General features: G+C 49.0%; 1 protein-coding gene across 23 annotated transcripts in view; it reads right to left on the reverse strand.

Moving 5' to 3' along the window:
* Positions 1–18695, reverse strand: part of METTL2A (methyltransferase 2A, tRNA N3-cytidine) — a 34481-nt gene extending 15786 nt beyond the window's left edge. For 7 of the 23 annotated variants that reach the window (XR_016223547.1, XR_007911353.3, XR_016223545.1 and 4 more), the window contains exons 1-9: positions 18517–18695; positions 18243–18334; positions 16229–16560; positions 14541–14590; positions 11480–11540; positions 9713–9852; positions 7979–8085; positions 6419–6484; positions 5491–5561 (exon numbers count right to left, since the gene is read on the reverse strand). Coding sequence is in view for 10 of the 23 variants with exons in the window: in XM_051825112.3 (XP_051681072.1) it covers positions 5491–5561; positions 6419–6484; positions 7979–8085; positions 9713–9852; positions 11480–11540; positions 14541–14590; positions 16229–16560; positions 18243–18334; positions 18517–18626 (1029 nt within the window). In the remaining 13 variants the exon portion in view is untranslated. Of the gene's footprint in view, positions 1–3244; positions 3502–5095; positions 5562–6418; positions 6485–7978; positions 8086–9712; positions 9853–9885; positions 10910–11479; positions 11541–14540; positions 14591–16228; positions 16561–18242; positions 18335–18516 lie in introns of those variants that run through there. The other 16 variants (XR_016223543.1, XR_016223542.1, XR_016223544.1 and 13 more) reach the window with 13 other exon arrangements.
* Between the last annotated feature and the right edge of the window lie 2545 nt (positions 18696–21240).

Here is a 21240-nt window from a genome sequence, read left to right on the forward strand (position 1 = left end):
TCAAATTGAATCATCACTTTTCAAGAAACACTGATTTATCTCCTTAAACTGCCCGCACTTGGGAAGATGTCAGTTTCCAATACACTTCTCTTCCAGGGCCGCCGCTAAGCCATACAACCTCCTGAGCAGCTTCGCACCTGCAGCCGCCTCCCAAGCCCATCACCTTGTTGGCTTTAAGAACACCAGACAGCCTTGAGTCAGACTGACGGTCCAGGCAGCCCGTGTTTTCTGGAGAGGCACTGACTCCACACGTTCACCCACTCCGGCCATTGTGTCATGTCCTCTGCCTGCCATCAGCCACTGGGAGGCTGCAACATTATGCAAAGGCCCTTACAGGGCTCAACTCTGCCTGGCAGATAAAATGTCAGAGAGCTTAGCAGATGGCAGGGAATGAAATGGAGCAGAGGCAGGAAAAGGCTCATCTTTCCTAAGCCCAAAGCCCAAGCCAGGTGCCAGGAGGATGGAATATAAACTATTCCTGTTGCTTTGGAATGCTTGCAAGATGCCAAAGGATGGTCTCTAGTGGATCACTGAACTGAATACAACCATTCTTCCTTTCAGAAGGCAAAGGTGACGTCACCCCCTGATCACTTTCCGGCTTTAAGTAAACTTGATTAAGGAAAGGTGTGAGCTTCCTTCTTGCCAGCCTCCTTCGGAAGCCCCTCAGGGGGAGGAAAGCAAAGGAGAGGACAACCCGGGGCAGAGGGCTGGCAGCTCCGGCCTGGGGGACCCAGTGCAGGGTGAGGAAGGTGTGGAGGGAGCGATGGGAACAGTGGCTGGGTATGGGCGTCAGTGCCCAAGAGAGGTGAGGAGGGCAGTGGTGGCGACCAGACTGGTAATGCAAAGGACTGACCCAGCGACTGACTGCATTCAAGGTCATGGGAACCTGACTATTTACTGATTGAAGGTTTTCTCTCTTTCAAACAAGTAAATAAATGAATAAATAAACAAACAAACCTTACACCCTCTCAATTAAGTGACGTCACCATTAATGGAAAAATTCAGTCACCTATCTCCTAACGCTCTGATATTCCTGTTAAAAATCCATAATCTGAGGCAAATCAGCAAACTCTGCTTGATAGTTTACAAAATAGCCTGTAATCTTAAAATGTCAAGGTTACAAAACAAGCCAGACTGTTCCAAACTGCAGTCTGAGACGTAACCATTAAATGCACTGCGTCATGTGCATGTGACAAGGACATCATTGAGGCCACTGGGCAAACCTGAACAGTGCTAATGTTCTCATGAATTCCTGCTTGTGAGGGACACCCTCATATATGATAATGCAGGAGGTCTGCAGTCACAGAAATCACCTATCAAAATACACAGGGGTATTCCGACATCCCCTTGCAGCTTAAATGGTTCACGAAAAAAAATTCTTCGACTGTTCCTGCAAGGTTCCCGCAGGTTTTCTGCAAGTCTGAATTATTGAAAAATAAAACATTTTTCAAGGGTGGAGATTGTAGAGTGGGCTAAGCTGCTCCCTGGGTGCCTCTGCTCCCTATTCTAACTTCCGTTAATGTAAAGCCTGGGAGGCAGCAGGTGATGCTAAGTACCTGGGTCCCTTCTGCCCCTGTGGGAACCTGGATGAAGTTCCTGGTACCAGCCTGGCACAGCATTAGCTGCTGTGGGTATCTGGGGAGTAAGCCAAGGTCTTTCTGCATTTCAGAAAATATCAACTTAAAAATTTTTTTTTTTTGATAGGCAGAGTGGACAGTGAGAAAGGTTTTCCTTTGCCATTGGTTCACCCTCCAATGGCCGCCGCGGCCAGCGTGCAGCGGCCGGCGTACCGCGCTGATCCGATGGTAGGTACTTATCCTGGTCTCCCATGGGGTGCAGGGCCCAAGGACTTGGGCCATCCTCCACTGCACTCCCGGGCCACAGCAGAGAGCTGGCCTGGAAGAGAGGCAACCGGGACAGAATCCGGTGCCCCGACCGGGACTAGAACCCGGTGTGCCGGCGCCGCAAGGCGGAGGATTAGCCTAGTGAGCCGCGGCACTGGCTTAAAAAATTGTTTTTTAAAAGGTAAAAGCAGCCATCACTTTGAATCTTAATTCTATTCTTTGTGGAAATTATCCCTATTTTCTGAAATTTTAGATTAAGGAGAAAAATTGCTTGCCTTGCCCCTGTTTTCACATGTATAGCTGAAAATAATAAAGTAGGTGAATATTTGATCTGAAAACCCAAAATATAGGAATGAAGAACTGAAAATTCTAAGAATATATAACTGTACGTATCAAGTGGGAAATATGGAATGATAATAGAAAAAAAGCAGATCATGGGGCTGGCATTATGGTGTAAAGTGCAGGTAAAGCCACTGCCTGTGATGCCATATGGATACTAGTTTGTGTCCTGGCTGCTCCACTCTGGTCCAAATCCTTGCTAATGGCCTAGGAAATCAGCGGAGGACGGCCCAAGTGTTTGGGCCCCTGCTACCCACACAGGAGACCTGGATGAAGCTCCTGGCTTCTAGCTTTGGCGTGGCTCAGCCCTGGCCATTGCAGCCATGTGGGAAGTGAACCAGTGGATGGAAGATTCCCTCTCTCTCTCTTAGTATCTGACTTTCAAATAAAATAAATAAATATTAAAAAACAAACAAAAAAACAGAGGGGCCAGTGCTGTGGCATACTAAGTTAAGCCTTCACTTGAGGTGCCGGCATCCTTATTGGTGCTGGATTGAGTCCCAACTGCTTCACTTCGGATTGAGCTCCCTGCTAATGGCCTGGGAAAGCAGTGGTGGATGATCCAAGTGCTTGGGCCCCTGCACCCACATGGGAGATCTGGAGGAAGCTCCTGGCTCTGGATCAGCCCAGTCCGGCTGTTGTGGACATTTGGGGAGTGAACCAGTGGATGGATGAGTTTTCTGTCTGTCCCTCTGTGTAACTAAATACATAAATCTTAAAAAATAAATAGAGGCAGACCACATAAAGTATCTGATGCTGATGACAACCACGCTCAGACGTGGAGTGGAGTGTGCAGCCTGGTGGTTATTACAGCAGTATCCCACATTCAAGTGCCTGACTGATTCCCGGCTCTGGCTCCTGACTCCAGCCTCCTGCTACTGCAGGCCCTGGAGAGCAGCAGGGGACGGCTCACGGGGCTGAGGCTCTGCCACTCACATGAGACCTGGACTGCAATCTCAGCTCCTGGCTGAAGTGATGTGGCCCAAATTAAGTAGTTCTCTCACTTCCTTCTGTGGATCATTTAAGGGCACAACAAGCTACTTTGTTAAAAGAGAAGACCCTTTTTGTTGTTTAGACACAGATTTAAGAGGGAATGGTGTTTAAAATCAATGGAATTAAAATTTAAAGGGAGATCATGAGCAATTACTTAACAAGATGCTCTTTCCAGGGACACTTTTGGGTCAGGAACATCCCGAGACAGACCGGAGACTGGATTCTTTCAAGCTGCTCTCCTGATGACTTTAATGAAACCTGTAGTCGCCTCTGCAGGTATCAGGCACGGCTGCCCAGGCAGGAATTTGAATTTCCAAACTACACACTGTAATGGATGATCAAATGACACTTAACCACATACAACTTTCTTATGGAGATAAATTTCTTAAGTTTTAAAATTCATAACTCTCATGAAGAAAAGTTTATAGTTATTAATTATAAAATGGCAAGACAAACTGAGATCTCCAAGTAAGAAAGAACTTGAGAGAAAAGAACATATTAAAGAGCTTTACGCCTGCGGAGCCGGCACCCCGGGTTCTAGTCCCGGTTGGGGCGCTGGATTCTGTCCTGGTAGCTCCTCTTCCAGTCCAGCTCTCTGCTGTGGCCCAGGAAGGCAGTGGAGGATGGCCCAGGTCCTTGGGCCCTGCACCCACATGGGAGACCAGGAGGAGGCACCTGGCTCCTGATTGGCACAGCGCGCCAGCCGTAGTGGCCACATAGGGGGGTGAATCAATGGAAAAGGAAATGGAAAAGGAAAACACTTTCTCTCTGTCTCTCTAACTCTGCCTGTCAAAAAGTAAAAAAATAAATAAAAAATAATAAAAAATAAGAGCTTTACAAGTATTCAGCACAATTGTTAGGATCTTGATAAAAAAGTAATCAGGGGCTGGTGCCCCGGCTCATTTGGCTAATCCTCCGCCTATGGCGCCGGCACCCCGGGTTCTAGTCCCGGTTGGGGCACCAGATTCTGTCCTGGTTGCCCCTCTTCCTGTCCAGCTCTCTGCTGTGACCCGGGTGTACAGTGGAGGATGGCCCAAGTGTTTGGGCCCTGCACCCCATGGGAGACCAGAAGCACCTGGCTCCTGGCTTTGGATCAGCGAGGTGCGCCAGCCGCAGTGGCCATTGGGAGGTGAGCTAACAGAAAAGGAAGACCTTTCTGTCTCTCTCTCTCACTGTCCACTCTGACAAAAAAAAAAAAAAAAAAATCAGGAGCCAGCACTGTGGCATGGTGGGTAAAACTGCCACCTGTGACGCCAACATCACACATATTGCTGGTTCCTGTCTTAGCTGCTCCACTTTGGATCCAGCTCCCTGCTAATGCACCTGGGAAAGCAGGGGAGGATGGCCCAAGTACTTGGGCCCTGCCATACATGGGAGATCTAGATTAAGCTCCTGGCTCCTGGCTTTAGCCTGGCCTAGACCATCTTGGGAGTGACCAGCAGATGGAAGATCTTTCTCTGTAACTTTTTTAAAGATTTATTTTATTTACTTGAAAGAATTAGAGAGAGAGGTAGATACAGAGAGAGAGGTCTTCCATCAACTGCTTCACTCCCCAGATGGCCGCAATGGTCAGAGCTGCGTTGATCCGAAGCCAGGAGCTTCTTCCGGGTCTCCCATATGGGTGCTGGGGCCCAAGGACTTGCGTCATCTTCTACTGCTTTCCCAGGCCATAGGAGAGAGATGGATTGGAAGAGGAGCAGCCAGGACTAGAACTGGTGCCCACATGGGATGCTGGCACTTCAGGCCAGGGCTTTAACCCGCTGCGCCACAGCGCTGACCCCTCTGTAACTCTTTTAAAATAAATTAAAGGTAGGGGCTGGCATCCCATAAAAAAAAAAAAAATAAAGGTAATCACTTTTACGTTCAAGGTTTGAGTCTGAATTCTTGATGGACACAGCAATAAGATATCATCTATATAGTACTTTAAAAATTTTTTCAAAATTTATTTAAAAGGCAGAGGTGGGGGAGGTGAAAGGGAGGGAGAAGAAGGAGTGGGGAAGAAAGAGAGAGAGAGAGAAAGAAAGGAAACACAAGTCAGAGAGGTTCCATTCACAGGTTCACTCTTCAAACGCCTGTAATAGCTGGGCCTGGGCCAAACCAGAGCAAGGAGCCTGGACCTCCATGCTTGTCTCCCAGGTGAGTGGCAGGGACCCAAGTCCTTGGGCCACAGGTATTTCTGAAAAAGCCCTGCAACACAATGGGCTCGCATCGTGTCAGGAGCGGGTGCCTCTCAGCTGGTGCTGGACAGCAGCGGTCTGCGGTATTTGCACTGAATCCAAACCCGGTACATCGTTAGCTGCTTCCCTCGATTCACCTGCAGTCGGCGATCGACCAAGTTCTGAACCTTCTCGAGTCCAGCAGTGGTGAACAGTGTGTCCAGTTCATCTGGTTCAGAAAGGAGAAGATATATAAACATTTACCCCAAGGGAAGGGTATCTGTCTATTCTTTCTTATGAGGAACGGGGCTCTGTGAGACTGCTGTCATCATGTGTGCTATGCGTTTCAGCGGCTCCAGCAGTGCTGTCCAGTTACAAATGCAGTGGAGGCTTGGTGGCAGCAAGCTCATGCTTAGGGACGGCAGCCCTGAACCCAGAAGGGGCTTCTCTAACAGACAGCTGATGGCAAGGGATTTTTTAAAAGGTGCGAGCTGTAGGCCAAGGGTTTTTTTACCCTTCAGTTTATTATAGGCCTTCAGGGCTCTAGGAATACCTTTAGATTATATGCAAAAATTAATTAACTTATTTTACCCACCAATGGGTTAAAGCAATTATTTTTAGGCAAAGGTTTTATCACTTTATCTGTGGCTCAAAGTCTGTGACTGAACAATGGGCCCGTGAATGCAGTGTTCCTAGGGCACTGGTGGGTGATGAGGCTTTTGGACAAGGCAAGGAACAGAGGCAGAAGTTCTGGGTCACACCTGGAACCCAGGGAATGACATACCCGGACATGGGCACACCTAAGCACAACCCAGCGTGTACAGGCCGAGTCAGGCTGGACTGGAGATGAGTCTTACCAAATGGGTAGATTCCTCACTCTGGACAAAGTGACAAAGAGGAAAGCAGTGGACTGAAGGCACGCATGAGCCAGGGCTGTCTGAGAGCTCAGAGTGGCTTGGCAGTAGGGGCTGGGCGGGGACTGTTAGGGAAAAGGCTGTCTGGAAGGTCAAAGGGGCGGATTATTTCCCTTCTCAAGGTACACTGATGACCATCTAATGTGGCGTTTGGGGGTTAGCACAGTCATACCCTGTGTGAAGAAGTAAACTCTGGTGCCATCACCTCTCACATAGAAATTTCCAGACAGACATTGACCTGCAGAGTGACACGAAATGAATTAGGGTCATTGTAAGGCACTTCTTCCAATTTCATCACTAATCAAATGTGCACCGAGATATCACTTTCTTAGATAGACTCCTTTGTTGGGTGCACTTGGCAGGAAACTGAAATTTCTTGCCTGGAACAGTGCTTTGGAGAAGAGCAGCTCAATGGGAACAAGCAAATGCCAATGTTAAAGGAAACGATTCTTGGCTCCTTGCTTAGAAAACAGCTCTGCTCACTACTCTCCCCTCCCTGACTACATCGGCAGCACAAGCAGCTGATAAATAATAAAAGCCAGCGGCGCAGCTGTTGCAGGATACAGGAGACAGTCACTGTCGTCACCACCACTGTCTTGGTGCCTGTCCTGTTACAGGCCTCTTCACGTATCTTCACACTCAAACATGATTAACTCATGTATGTTTATTGTGGATAAGCGCCCCTGCTGCTGCCAACTCCCCTAGCCGTCCTTCTACAGCCCCACGGGGGCCTGAATGTCCCTATCACCCCTCCTCCCACAGAAGCATGTATTCTCTCTCAGTGACTGTGACACACGGGATCAAGTTTTAAATACTCACCTACCCACAGCTTTTCTTCCTTTGTAACACGAAAGAACCCCCAGATCAGCAGGCAGGGACCACCCCAAGCCCCCACCTGGAGGCCCTCATGTATTCCCTAAGATCCTGCTTTCATGTGCCATGGACTAGCTAGCTCTTGGAGAGTTCCTAAGATCGCTGGACGGAATAAACACTAGGGTGCTTAAAAAAAGGCCACAACAATCCCTGTCTACCAGCGATTGAGGACTGGACCCTTTCCTTTGCACTGTAACAGGCTTATATACCATCTCATTATTTTAATTTCCTTGAAGGTTTAATAGCTGTTTAGACACGTTCTTCTGTCCTCTGAACTGACTACTCCCTGCCTGGTTTTTTGGGTGGGTCACTGTCTTTCCCTTATCAATTCCATAGCAGGCCCTGGGAGAGCAGACATCCAGCCCTAGTTTGTTACATGTATGGAAAATGTTTCTTTAGCTTTCTTATGGCGTGTTTTGTCACATCATACTTTAAAATTATTTATGTAATCAAATGTGTTTCTAAAAATAGCTCTTCTAAAAGTAGCTGTCTTGGTTAACAAAAGCTCAATATCTAGATTAAACAAGCCTCTTTTCTCCAAAAATACACTCCCCTTGGGGCAGGCACTGTGGCGCAGTAGCTTAATTGTCTGCCTAAGGTGCCGGCATCCCATATGGGCACTGGTTCTGGTTCCGGCTGCTCCTCTTCCAATCCAGCTCTCTTCTGTGGCCTGGGCAAGCAGTAGGAGATGGCCTGGGTCCTTGGGCCCCTGCACCTGCATGGGAGACCCAGAGGAGGCTCCTGGCTCCTGATTGGCACAGCTGCAGCTGTTGCAGCCATTTGGGGAGTGAACCAGTGGATGGAAAACCTCTCTCACTGCCTCTCCCTCTCAAATAAATCAATAAAATTAAAAGAATACCTTTTTTAAATCGAAGCTGAGCCATGTCGTAGCGGCCATAATCTCGCAGAAGCATCATCCCTCCTGGCCTCAGGAGTCTGCTCAGCCTGCTGATGGCCTTCTGCATCCTTGGCGGAGGGGGCAGCACGGAGGAAGATCAGTCTCCTTAGGGACAAGGTGCCTTTCCCCTGCAGCTTATCTCAAAAAGCTAGGGGACTTCCTACCTCTGCCACACCAACCCCGAAATCCTGGCTCCTCTGCCCTTGCTTCGGTTAGAGCCGGAGCACACGTCAGCTGCCAACTGCCAGCTACTCCCAGGGGCCTGGCTCTCTATTATCTGACTTGCTTCCTCTCCACCCTGGGATGGCCATCCCTGACCTGTGCTCTCGTGGCTGCCTGAGCCGAGCCCTGACCACTCAGTGGGGGGACTGCTAACGAGGCACCTGTCTGCCCACTGGACCTGCGCGTCCAGTGCAGAGCCCTTGTCTTTCTGTTTGCTAAATGAAGACCTGTCAGTCAGAACAGACACTGGACACAGGTGACACGACCAGCACACAGCAGTCCTGCAGGAAGGGGGCGCTACATTTCCCCTGCACTTCCCACTGCAGGCTCTCCAAAAGTCCCGGTCAGGTTTAAGCTTTCATAACTTCAGAATCAGAAATGCTACAGACTTATAATAAAAAACATTTCAAAGTTAATTGAATTTTTGAATAGTGAACGCTGAATGTTTTCTTTCCATCTGTGTCAATTCTTCCAGTTCGTAGCATTTAAACTTCTGCAGTTATTAACCGTTAGAACCAGGCCAAGCCTTTTGGGCTGTCCTTCACTTCACCCTCTCTCCCTCCCTGCCAGGTGGGCTGACTCCAGTGCTGTTAGAGGAAAAGAGGGTTGCAGAAGCTCCTCAGAGCTCCTGCCCTGCGGAGCTAGCACCAGGTCCTCGTGATGTCTTCAGCCACGTGATCTGGCTTTCTGACACCTGCTGACCTGGTCCCCCTAATGCTAACTTACTTCATTATCCTATAGTTGGCTTTGATGTTCAGAGATGTTTGAAACTAACTGCATACCTTTGGGCTGTGGTCTACCCAGACCACTGATACACGGCCAAGCCCTGGCCCCTGTCTGGGCTCACTAGGGATTCTTTGGAACCAGCGGATGGGGCCCGATCTTTCAGATCCATTCTGTTTCCTTTAGACATAGGATCTTAGGGACTATTGGCTGCCCGAAGCCTATGAGGTTTTTCTAGTATCATTTAGAGCACAGCATTTGACTTTCCTTTCTTCTAGATCTGATTTTAGGGAATTCTGTTCTGCACTTTGCCAAACAACTTAAGCAGAGAACACGGCAGTTAACCTTCAACATAAATTCTGCTCTGCTACTATACTTGTCTTACTGAAAGCATTTACAAAGCCAATCCTGAATCTCCCCTAACAAGTGCAGCACCCACAGTTCTGAAACTGCAAGCTCTGAGAGGCTCAGTTGGCGTTTGTTTTCTCACTAAAGAGGGCACCCTCCCACCAGAAGGCAAAGAACCAACTGCTGCGTCCGGCAAGCAGAAGTTCATAGGCTGAAACAGAAGGGCAACTCGAAGACACGTTGGGGACAACTGCTGAGATGTTCCTACCGATACGGAGGGTGCGGCTTTCCCCTCTACCAGAACACAGAAAACCCTCTTCAGTTAGGGCCAACTCCAACACCAGGGTCTGGGACCAAAGCTTTGTTTTTGTTACGCTGCTGGCTAAGGGTCCTGAAACTTACTTGTCTGGAACAATTGCTGACAGAACAAATATGAGGATGATGACATCAAGAGTGCCTCCAGGCACTGGGTAACTCTGAGTTTCATCACACAGATCATGAATGAAGGCAAAACACCGGGAAGGATCATATTCCGGATGTGTCTGCATAGCAGCAAGAGACCGTGGGTTAGAACATGTCCACATCGTCTGGTGAAAAGCTGCCCCTGCTACTTCTAACAGGGGAACTGTGTCAGTCATCACAACACGCGATTTCCAGACAGGACTCCAGGGTAGGAATCAGGAAAAACACCAAGAAGACGCCATGGACTCTCACCAGGGCTGTTCTTTTTTTAAAAGATTTATTTGCAAGTCAGAGTTACGGAGAGAAAGGGAGAGGGAGAGAGAGAGAGATCGAATGATCTTCCATCCCCTGGTTCACTCCCCAAATGACTGCAATGAACAGAGCTGGGCCAAGCAGAAGCTGGGAGCCAGGAGCTTCTTCTGGGCCTCCCACATGGGTACAGGGGCCCGAGCACTTAAGCCATTCCATGCTGTTTTCCCAGGCACATACAGGGAGGTGGAGTGAAGTGGAGCAGCCAGGACTTGAACGGTGGCCCACATGGGACACCAGTGCTACAAATGGCGGCTTAACTCACTACACCACAGCCCCTCACCAGTGCTTTTCAAAAGGGGTATTTCCACTCCCCCTACTCGCACTCTGATGCCATTTCTAAATTTCTCACGTGTGAGGTCAAAGCTGACAACTGGAAAATCATCAAGAAAATAAGTGTCCAAGAGGGAAAAGAAAAACCTCCTAAGGAGGGAGAGAATATTTAAAAACCATGACTTAAAACAACTCTGAATTATGAAATATGACACAGGCCACAGAATTCTCTAGGAAAATCTTGTTCTAGATGAAGAAAATTCAACCTATACCTTGTTATTATAAAATTAAGTAACGATAGCTCTCAATGTTTATCTGATCTTACCCTGTCAGAGCAGCTAACTGCTGGTCCCTCAGTGCCTGTGCCAGCAGCAGGTACAGGGTGGCAACAGGCATCCTCCCTGGCCCTGGCCTTTTCCTCCGGAACCGGGGTGTGCTTCCTCACTGGCCATGGCCAATTCAAAGATGCAGAGTCGTCAGCTGGGCTGTGTTACCCAGACTCGTCCCAGGGCTTCTGCAGTCAGGACAGCTATGCCGGTGAGGCTCTGTGAAGCCCTGAACAGGACAGACTGATGAGGGGAAGCTCGCCAGGGAAGGCGCAAATTCAGGAAACACCTACTAGAGACAGCCGCTCCGCAAGGGGAAAACATACTTCCTGCGCTGGGCAGTGAGAGGCAAGCAACAGGAACCTGGGCGGGAGCGATGGCGGCAGGGAGGGAGGCGACTCCTCCCCAGCCAGCCCCGCTTGCCTTGTAACTCACACCTCTGTAGGACCAAGTTCCAGTCCTTCCCTGGTCTGGGCTACACCTGACACCCTAGGTACTGTGATGTTCCCTTTCATTGTTTCAGTCTGCAAGTTTGTTACTTGTAACTCAGAGAACCTTGACTGAATCATCTCATTTCAATCCTTAAAACACAAGCTGAGCGTCAAAAAACCTGCCGGAAGTTTCCCAGGTGCTAGGTGGCAGATTCGTCACCTGTGCCTGGATCCTGACTTCGGGCTGTTCCCAGGAATCTTTGATTTCCAGACCACTTACAACAGGAATACAGCTAGAGATCTTGAACTTTAGGAGCCCCCATTTTCCTCTGATGAGAGAGACAGATGAGAGGAGCCACTGCACTTACCTGGACCAGCTCCACAGCTGTGGAAGAAAAATCACAACAGTAGACAAAGAGTCCTGGGTCGCTGAAATGAGCAAAAAAACCCAGAAGTTAGGCTACCAACAGCTGTATGTCTATTCTCTTTCTTGTGTAGCAGAGTTAAAATACGGTACCATTCATGCAAGGAAGCCACACTTGTAAGACACAACATATTTCATTTCAGTAAAACCCCTTTTTCATGTTATACCCTTCTTTGGGCCCTGCAGATACAGCTAATATTAAGTTTATCAAATGACCAGAGAGCTTCAAAACCATGTCCTCTTTTCTTCCTCTGCCTTCAGAAATCCTATTTTTCCTTCAGATCAGGCCTTGCCTAACAGCACTGTGGGGAGCAAACCGGACTAGACTGAGTTACTGGAATTAAGACTTATTCTATGCATCTGCTCTCCCACAATATGGCGATGGGAGAGAAGTAAACAGCTTCCGCACAGCTGCCTCCAGTTTAACCAATAAACTGTAGGACTTGCTCCTGATTGGAGAGCAGCGTACTCGGCGTGTGGGCAGCCGAGTTGGGATTGGCGGAGGAGGACTATAAAGGAGGAGAGAGACGGCATGTACCGGGAACATCTATGGGGAACATCTAAGGGGAACATCTAAGGGGAACATCTAGCTGAAGGAACACCTGTGCAGCCCCCGAGAAGAGCCGGCCGGCGGTGTGCCGCTCCCCTGCGGAAGTGGGGAATGTGGCCAGGGGGAACTGCCCTTCCACGGAGGTGGAAGGGATAGTAGGATAGTAGCCAACCCGGGAAGAACCAGCAGCAAACCCGGGGAGGGCCGAGCAGACGAAAGAACAGCGCAGGGTCCTGTGTCGTTCCTCCACGAAGAGGGGGAGCGACAAGCACCGTGAGAATTCCCCTATCAGCTCTCTGGGCTGCCTTGGTGCTTTCTCCATGCCAGGATCACATCTGTGCCCACCCGCCCCACGGCACAGGGAATGGTGTGATAGCAAAGACCACATCTGTACCTGCCTGCCCGCCCGCCCGCCCCACGGCACAGCCAATGGTGTGATAGCAAAGACCACATCTGTACCTGCCTGCCCGCCCGCCCGCCCCACGGCACAGGGAATGGTGTGATAGCAAAGACCACATCTGTACCTGCCTGTCCGCCCGCCCCACAGCACAGCAAATGGTGTGATAGCAAATTTGGTCAAACATCCACGGAGGACCCCCTATGCACAGGATTTACCCCAGATGCTAAGAGACAAAGATGAAATGACAAAGTCCCTGTGCTTATTTTTATTTTCCCCAATGTCTAACAAAAGTCATAGCACAAAGAAACTATACAAAAAACTGCAATACTGGCATTAATAACTACCGGAATTATTGTCAATTAGAAAATGCGCTGTGCATTTATTCAGAAGACATCCTACTACAAAGCAACCCAGAGCTTCAGAACTTTTGGTTGGGGAGGATAAGGAGGTGGGGGCAGGGGAAGGCTATTCTGCACTGTTGGGCTTATTCCTGGAGCCAACTCTACCTTCTCAAAGGCCCCAGCTCTGCTGCCCTCCAAACTGCTGATCCACAGTTTCTGGGAGGCACAATGAAGACCAGACTCGGTGGATCGGCTCTGTTCAGTATGGGAGTCACTAGCTACCTGTGGCTATTAAATAAACATTTCGAGAGGCAGAGACAGAGAGCTCCCTTTCACTGGTCCATAATTTAAATGCCAATGACAGCCAGGGCTGGACTGACGCCAAAGCCAGGAACTCAATCCAGGACAACAAAAGATTCCACTCCCCTTGCTCAACAGCAAGCTTTCCATGGCTGCCCAACACACTAACAGCCCATGAGAGTTCTTTGCCTTCCTGTTGCATACTAACTTGCAGTCCCATAATAGTTGCTTTTGCAAAAAACAAAAAAAAACCAAAAAAAAAAAAACAAACAACAACAAAAAAACAACCTTCTGATCCATCTTACCAGGGTCCCTGGAAAAGACTGGATAGAAGTAGCTGCAGCCAACCTTGTGACTGGAACCTGTGCACGTCAGATCAACCCAGGCCGATGGAGGGCCACCTTGCAGTCACTCTAACATCAAATGACACACCTGCAATGACGTTTTAGCAGCCGTCTTTGAACATACGCTGCATGTAAGCCACGATCTGTCAAGGTGCGTGTTCAAGGGACTTTCCCCAGCCCTTCCTCTGCCCCATTTGGTTTTGTAGCTTTGTCTCACCCAGTTCTGCCCGTCACCCTAGTCCCATAAATTCCTGCACCTCTCTCTGTGCAGGGACATGCATGGATCTGGGCCTGGCTGTGACTCGCCCCTTTCTCCTACAGGCCTTACTCAATGAATGTTCCCTTCCTGGAGGTGAGTCCAGTGTTTGTGTAACAGTCGTAGTGTGCGTGAGAACAGGGGCCCCTGTCCCAGAACGTGCTTCATAAGACACAGCTGAGCAAAACAGTTCTGTGACTTGTTCTAGGAAATTCTCAACCACAAGGAGGTGGGTGTGGGAACCCTGCAGGACAGGCACACACACGGGAGGCCTAGACTTGCACCAGGCACCTGCAGTAGTGGGCAGTGTCGTGGGACTGAGCTCGCTAAGAGGATCTGAAGCTAACTCCAGGTACAGAGTGTCAGCATGGAACTGCAGCATGGCCAGCTAGTACTGGAGATTCGGGATTTGGTCAGTGTTGGGAAAAACCTACTCATCTGGTGGCAGAAGTGTTCTGTGTGGTGTACAAAACCAGTGTGCTTTCCTCAGCGCGTTCTCAGCTTTCAACACGACCACGGCGCTGACGACAGCGACAGCGGAGAGCTGACGAGGGCGGGGAGGCACCCGCTGCAAGCACCTCAGAGGAGGCACTACACTGCAACGCCTTTAAATCTCACAAAATGCCCTGATGACAAAGGTAACTCAAACTAAATTAAAACAACCCACTAACAGATAAGGCAGAAATCTAAACTCCCCGTAATCCGTGCTTCAGGATAACCACCAGCGACAGTTTGATACAGCAAGAGTTTTGAAAAACAACATTCATATTTTCCCTCTTTGCTGTCATGTAGTTAAACCTGACCACATACTTACTTGTTAGTTTGTAAAATTGGAAAGACTGTGTTTCCTACACCACAACCAACCTGCAGACAGAAACAAATTATCAGTCACAGGACTTCCTAAAGAATTAAGTTCCTGCAGCAAGATAAATAACAAACACCTAACAACACATAACCTTGCCTAACTGCATTGAGTGCCATATCAGTTAAATAGAACCCACAGCACTCCCTGATCTTGACCTCAGGAACCCTTAAAGGGACAGCTCGAAGACAAGAACATGGGCTTCTAGCATATGGTCCTGTAGATGAAATTTTTTCTTAATGAACTCCACTAAATTATTGGAAAACTATTTCTAATTGGCTGAGCTGAAAATTTTATGAAAAGGGGACCACAGTAACCTAGCCCTACAAAAACAGAAAAACAGCAACCATAGGGCAGGCAGCGCAGTACAGCAGAAGCTACCGCCTATGCCAGTTTGCCGTGTGAATACCAGTTCAAGTCCCAGCTGCTCTACTTCAAATCCAGTTCCCTGCTAATGTGCCTGGGAAAGCAGCAGAAAATGGCCCAAGTATTTGCGGTCTTGCACCCAAGTGGGAGACCTGGATGGAGTTCCAGGCTCCTGGCTTTGGTCTGGTGCTGCTCCAGCCATTGTGGCCATTTGGGAAGTGAACCCAGTGGACTAAAGATCTCTTTCTCTCTCTCTCTTTCTCCCCCGCCTCTCTATAACTCTGCCTTTCAAATAAATAAATAAATCTTAAAAAAAAAAAATTAGCAACCATTGAGTGGGTATTCAGTCTAGCAGTTCAGATACCCATATCCCACTCTGGAATACCTGGGTTTGATTCCTGCTTCTAGCTGCTGATCCTAGCATTCTTGCTACTGCAGACCCTGGGAGCAGAAGGGATAGTCCAAGTGATTGATTCCTGCCATCCATGTGGGGAGAGCTGCAATGAATTCCTGGCTCTTAGCTTTGGCTCCAACCTAGCCTTGGCCACTGCAGGCATTTGGGGAGTGAACCAGCAGACAGAACTCTGTGTCTGCTTCTGCCTCTCAATTAAGACACAACAAAACCCCCACACAAAAACCAGGCCATTTACTGTGGGATTACTGCATGCCAGAATATGTTCTTAGACATTCTGTATATATTATCACAATCCTCATACGTATGAGGCAGAGGAAGAAATCCCATTGATAAGCGTGGTGGTGGTGGTGAGGTACTTGTTTGAAATCATGTGACCAGTCTCAACCCCAGGGCTCCAGAACCAGCTCCCAGTGGAGGACGCAGTCCCTATCAGTGCATTATGTGACGGTGCCCGCCTCAGTGCTTTCCCCACGCCAGCATCTGTAGACCCATCCAAGCTAGAACCCAAGATAAGAATTCCCCCAGGTAGAAGACTAGCATAGCCCACTTCCTTTGATTCTGTTAGAAGAAAAGTAACAAGTCTTAGGGGCTTTTCCCCAGAGCATCGGCTACCTGGTATTCCCAAGGTGCACCTCAGGTGATCTACTTTTGTCTGTCACAATCAGACGTCTGCTTGTGTTTAGGGCATGTTGTTAATTCAACAGTGGAGATGATTCCAGGCAAATCGAGACAGCGTCAGCAGACAAAAGTCACATTTCAGTCAGCCTTTATATGCTACCCCATGTGCCCAACATGATAGCTTAACTAACTAGCAGTACAAAACAAAAACAAAAACAAAAACAAAAACAAAAGAGATTACCTCGAGTATTCGGTAGGTGGCTGAGCATCCAGGAAACTCATCTGCACCAATGTCCAGGCGGCTGAGTTGCTGAGCCACGCTCTCCTGCACAGGAGGCAGCTGCGTTTCATGGCCAAAGCTGTTCCAAGAACGCTCGTGCTGTTCTGCTGCTGACCCAGGTCCGCCCTCGCTGCTTCTGCTTTCAGGCATTCCACTCTTCACAGGATTTTGGTTTTGGCTAGGTGCCAGCTCAGGGAATTCAGTAAAAAGCCAATGTCTATCCTTGAAAAACCCATTTTCATGGATTTTGTAGAAGTCATTCCAGTATTTATGTGCGTTGATCTCATAATCAACTGTAAAAATTTGAGGAAAAAACAATCAGATCTGAAATAGTTAAATCTAACGTCACTTACCCTGATTCACCAAATGCCATTTTATACTCCAAGCACTCTCACGCAGAACCAGTCTCTCGGAGTCAGTCTTGCCACGTATCATTCCTTATAGTTGAGTCCTCCCTTTTCATTATTCCCCAGGGAGCCTAACTTCTGCTTGAACTGTCAGGGAACTTACTACCTATCAACGTTCCCATGTCTTTGGATGCCTCTTAACTGCTGGAAAATTCTAAAATCAAGCACAAATCTGTCTCACCGCTTCTAGCCAAAGTTCCTAGACTTCCTCAGGGCCGTCCAGAATGCCTGCACACTGGAGAGCAGTTACCTTCCTCTTTTTTTTTTTTTTTTCCACAGGCAGAGTGGACAGTGAGAGAGAGAGACAGAGAGAAAGGTCTTCCTTTTGCTGTTGGTTCACCCTCCAATGGCCGCCGCGGCCGGCGCACCGCGCTGATCCGATGGCAGGAGCCAGGAGCCAGGTGCTTTTCCTGGTCTCCCATGGGGTGCAGGGCCCAAGCACCTGGGCCATCCTCCACTGCACTCCCAGGCCACAGCAGAGAGCTGGCCTGGAAGAGGGGCAACCGGGACAGACTCCGGCGCCCCGACCGGGACTAGAACCCGGTGTGCCGGCGCCGCTAGGCGGAGGATTAGCCTAGTGAGCCGCGGCGCGGGCCTCCTCTTCTCTTTTGGAAGCTGAATGTCCCAGGCTCTTCAGTTGTTCCAAACACAATCTCCATGGCTACTACCCAGGTAGCTCTTCCTTAAATGAGCTCCTGTCTGTGGCTTTAAGAGTGTGGAGCTCCAAAATGAACTAAATATTACTATCAGAACTGAACATGAAACAAGTCTGAAAGGAAAGCAGAAAATGCCGGCAGGAGGGAGAAGCGAGTTCAGGCGAGCAGTGATGAATTGGTGGACAGGAGGACGGACAGTGGACAGGCGGACTGCTGTTTTAGGGTGATCCAGGAGCCTCAGGGCCTTCACTGTGTAGAATAAAAGCCTTTAAGAATGGGCTTGAGTGTCCCCAGTGCAACTACTGACCTCTCAGCAAAGCACTAGACTTGTGCCTGTGTGCAAGTTTCTTGAACAATAAAGAGGAAATTTTCAAAATCCCTTTCAACTCTAACTTGCTTTGATCTAGTCTCTGTCAAGCTAAGCAGGGTGAATATCTGCTAACCGGAATCTTCCACGGTGGTGCAAAACCCTTTCAGTGGGTCCTACTTCCAAAACTGGAGTCCTAGCATCAATTGTCTTTTATCATATAGTATCAACCTGCCCTATCTTTATTTTTTAAATCTATTTTAAAAGATTTTATTTATTTATTTATTTATTTGAAAGGTAGAGTTACAGAAAAAGAGACGGAGATGTGATCTAATGGCTGCCAGAGACTCACGCAGGTAACAAAACATACAACCACTAGAAAACGATAGACAGTTACTCTCCCCAAACAGAAACCACCACGAAGAAACCCGCTTCCCGGTCAGAGCATCCTGCAAACCCTAACCAGATTCCAAGGCGCAGCCTCTCCGCTCCTTCCCCATGCCCTCCTCGCGTTCTACTCCGGCCAGTAGCAAAGGCTCCCCGGCCTCCCCGGGAGACGCCTTCCGCTGGCCGCTGGCCGCCGGCCGCCGACACCCCGAGCGCACCTTGTTTCTCCGCGCACACGCGCTGAGAACTGTTCTCCTGGACCTTCCTCTCCGCCGCCGCGGCCTGCTCTTCCGACCATTCCACATTGTCCCTGAGGAAACCAAACGGGCAGCTTAGCGCTCTCACGGCCCGGCCGCCGGCGGGCTCAGTCGCTGGTCCGGGGGCGCACCTGCCCCGGGAGGAGCGCGCCTCCGCTGGGGCCAGCGGTCAGGGGCTTCTCGGAGCCCTCCGCGGTGGGGGACACGCAGACTGGGCGAGGGGCAGGGCGGCTACCAGGCATTGTGGTGGAAGACGCGCGCCGGGTCCTTCAGGAACCGGCTCCCGAACTGCTGCCTCTTCCCGCCGCCCGCGGCCGGCGCCTCCTCAGGGCCGCTGTCAGCCATGACGCCGGAGCCGGAAACGCCTTCCTTTCCGTGGCGCGAGGACTTCCGGCGGGCCACGCCCCTTCCGGGAGGCCCTGGGGCTGGGCGGGAAAAGAGGGGGCGAGCGGCGCGCGCTCGGCGCCCGCGACGTGGGGCGGCCGCGGGGCTCTCTGAGGGCGGCCTGCGCTGGTGGGATTTGTCCCCCGAGTCGCTTCGCTCCGAGACGCTCCGGTGGATGTGCAGCCTGGGGAGGATGCGGGAGACAGTCTTGGCTCCCGGTCCCCGCACGCTGTGAGGCGGAAGTCTCCAATGGCTCACCGAGGAGCGGATGCCACCAAGGGCGAGGGTAGCAGGCGGAGGGCGCCCACGCGCGGTTTCCCCTGGTGTGCGGACACGGGGGGTGGTAGCAGTGGTGTCTGTGAACTCCTAGGACTCGAGGCCTACCAGTCAAATGGAACGGAACATTAAGGACACGTTTGAAAAAACAGTCTAACCATCTTTTTGAATCATCCTGCTGGGCTGATTAGCGCAAACAAGATTATAATATGGACATACAGTTTACTATATTACCGCATTTTCAAGCTTACATTTCTATTTTCTTAAAAATATTTCAGAATTACAGACAGAGGGAGAGGGAGAGAGGTCTTCCATCCGCTGGTTCACTCCGCAATTGGCCACAACGGCCGGAGCTGCACCGATCCGAAGCCAGGAGCCAGGAGCTTCCTCTGGGTCTCCCACAAGGTGCAGGGACCCAAGGACTTGGGCCATCTTCTACTGCTTTCCCAGGCCACAGCAGAGAGCTGGATCGGAAGTGGAGCGGCGGGGATATGAACCAGTGCCCACATGGGATGCAGGTGCCTCAGGCGGAGCTTAGCCCACTATGCCACAGTGCAGGCCCCTTGCGTTTCTATTTCTATAATTACTGCAAATTGATTCCTAGAAGAACATAAGGTTGGTTGAGAAGACTTTCACTTGGCAGAGAAGGAAAGGATCTAGTTACTTAGTGCAGTGCAGGTTCTATAGTAAAACCAAAGGGAGCAATGAGAGGAGTGGGAACAAGCTCCAAGTCCTGGCCTCACAAAAATATGCGAGGTAATGATAAAAAAAGAGATAATAAAGAACTCACATTTTATTTGAAAAAAAAAAAAAAGTTGCATTTTTGTGGTCTTTTGAAACACTTTGAATAGAAACTTCTTTCCAGAAAAACAAGTTACAAGGATTTCTATCTTTGCTCAAGCTCAGTTGTTTGAAGAGATAATGGCTGATTTATATTTATTTGTCATCTTGGTTTCTCATCTCTGGTTTTCGCCTCTCACTAGAAGCTGTTTAGTGTTCCCAGTCGAGTCCCACTACATATTTTGTTACAGATAGCTTACTCTGTCTTTACTGGAAGTTATTTTTTTCTTTTTCCCCCCTTATTTGTTTATATTTTAAAGTTTATTTTTAAAGATTTATTTATTTGAAAGGCAGAGAGTCACAGGGAAGGAAAGACAAGAGAGATCTTCCGTTCACTGGTTCACTCCCTAAATGGCCATAATGAGGAGGCTGGGCCAGGAGAAGCCAGGAGCCAGGAGCTTCTTCCAGGTCTCTACGTGGGTGCAGGGACCCAAGGACTTGGGCCATCTTCTACTGCTTTCCCAGGAGATTAGCAGGGAGCTGGATCGGAAGAGGAGCAGCTGGGACTTGAACTGATGCCCACGTGGAATGCCAACTCTGCAGGCTGTGTCTTAACCCACTGTGCCACAGTGCTGGCCTCATCCTTTTTTTTTTTTTTTTTTTTTTTTTTTTCTGAAAGAGTAGTTTTAAATGTCAAAAAGCTTGGGTCCTTTTTGTGAAATGTTCTAAACTGTCCTAAACTCAGTTTTATACAGTCATCTCTGACCTGTGGAACTCCTTTTTTTTTTTTCTTTTCTTTCCACCTTTTGAAGCACCTAAATGGTTTTCCTAAGAAGTTAAGGCATGGTGTGGGTTCTCGTGGTACAGGCTTCACACTGGGCGGTAGCTCAGAGACACTAGTTTCAAAGGCGCTGAGGGTCCCTCTGCTGGTGAGTGGGGAGAACTCTAGCTCCGTGGGTGGCAGGGGTTCAAAGCTTGTTAAAGTTAAAAACCCGCATTCTGGATTACTGTTTTGAATGTTAGCTCAGCACAGGGTAGTTAACTGTTTCATGTTTTTCTTTCACTTCTAAGAAGTGGGCATTCTGGGCTGTTGAAGCACATGCTCTTGGAATTGAAGGGCTGGGAAAGGACAGTGGCATCGGAATTGGCTCTCCTTCAGGGTTCTCAGCTTTTCTAGCAGCCCCAGGTAGTTAGTAAACTGCTTTAACAGCCTCCATCTTTGAACAGTTTCTGTTTAAAGGTTGCAGAAATAAATTGCAGAGCAACATGTGTTTTGTAGAACATTTGGAAGATAAAAGAAAATGTCCATTCCAAGCATTCATTTAACTAGTAACACTTTGATTTATGTCCTCCAGTCTTTTTTCTCCCCTAACTTACATAAATAATTTTTAAGTTAAAACGGTTTCAGAACTTTGTGCCTTATTTTTAATAGTTCATTGAGTTATAATTTATATACAAGTAAATCTGTACAAGTAAAACCGTACATCTAAGTGTACAGTTCTATAAGTTTTCATAAAAA

Source organism: Oryctolagus cuniculus, chromosome 17, assembly GCF_051225735.1.
Source record: "Oryctolagus cuniculus isolate XC-2025 breed Fujian yellow rabbit chromosome 17, ASM5122573v1, whole genome shotgun sequence".
In the NCBI taxonomy this organism is placed as follows: Eukaryota; Metazoa; Chordata; class Mammalia; order Lagomorpha; family Leporidae; genus Oryctolagus; species Oryctolagus cuniculus.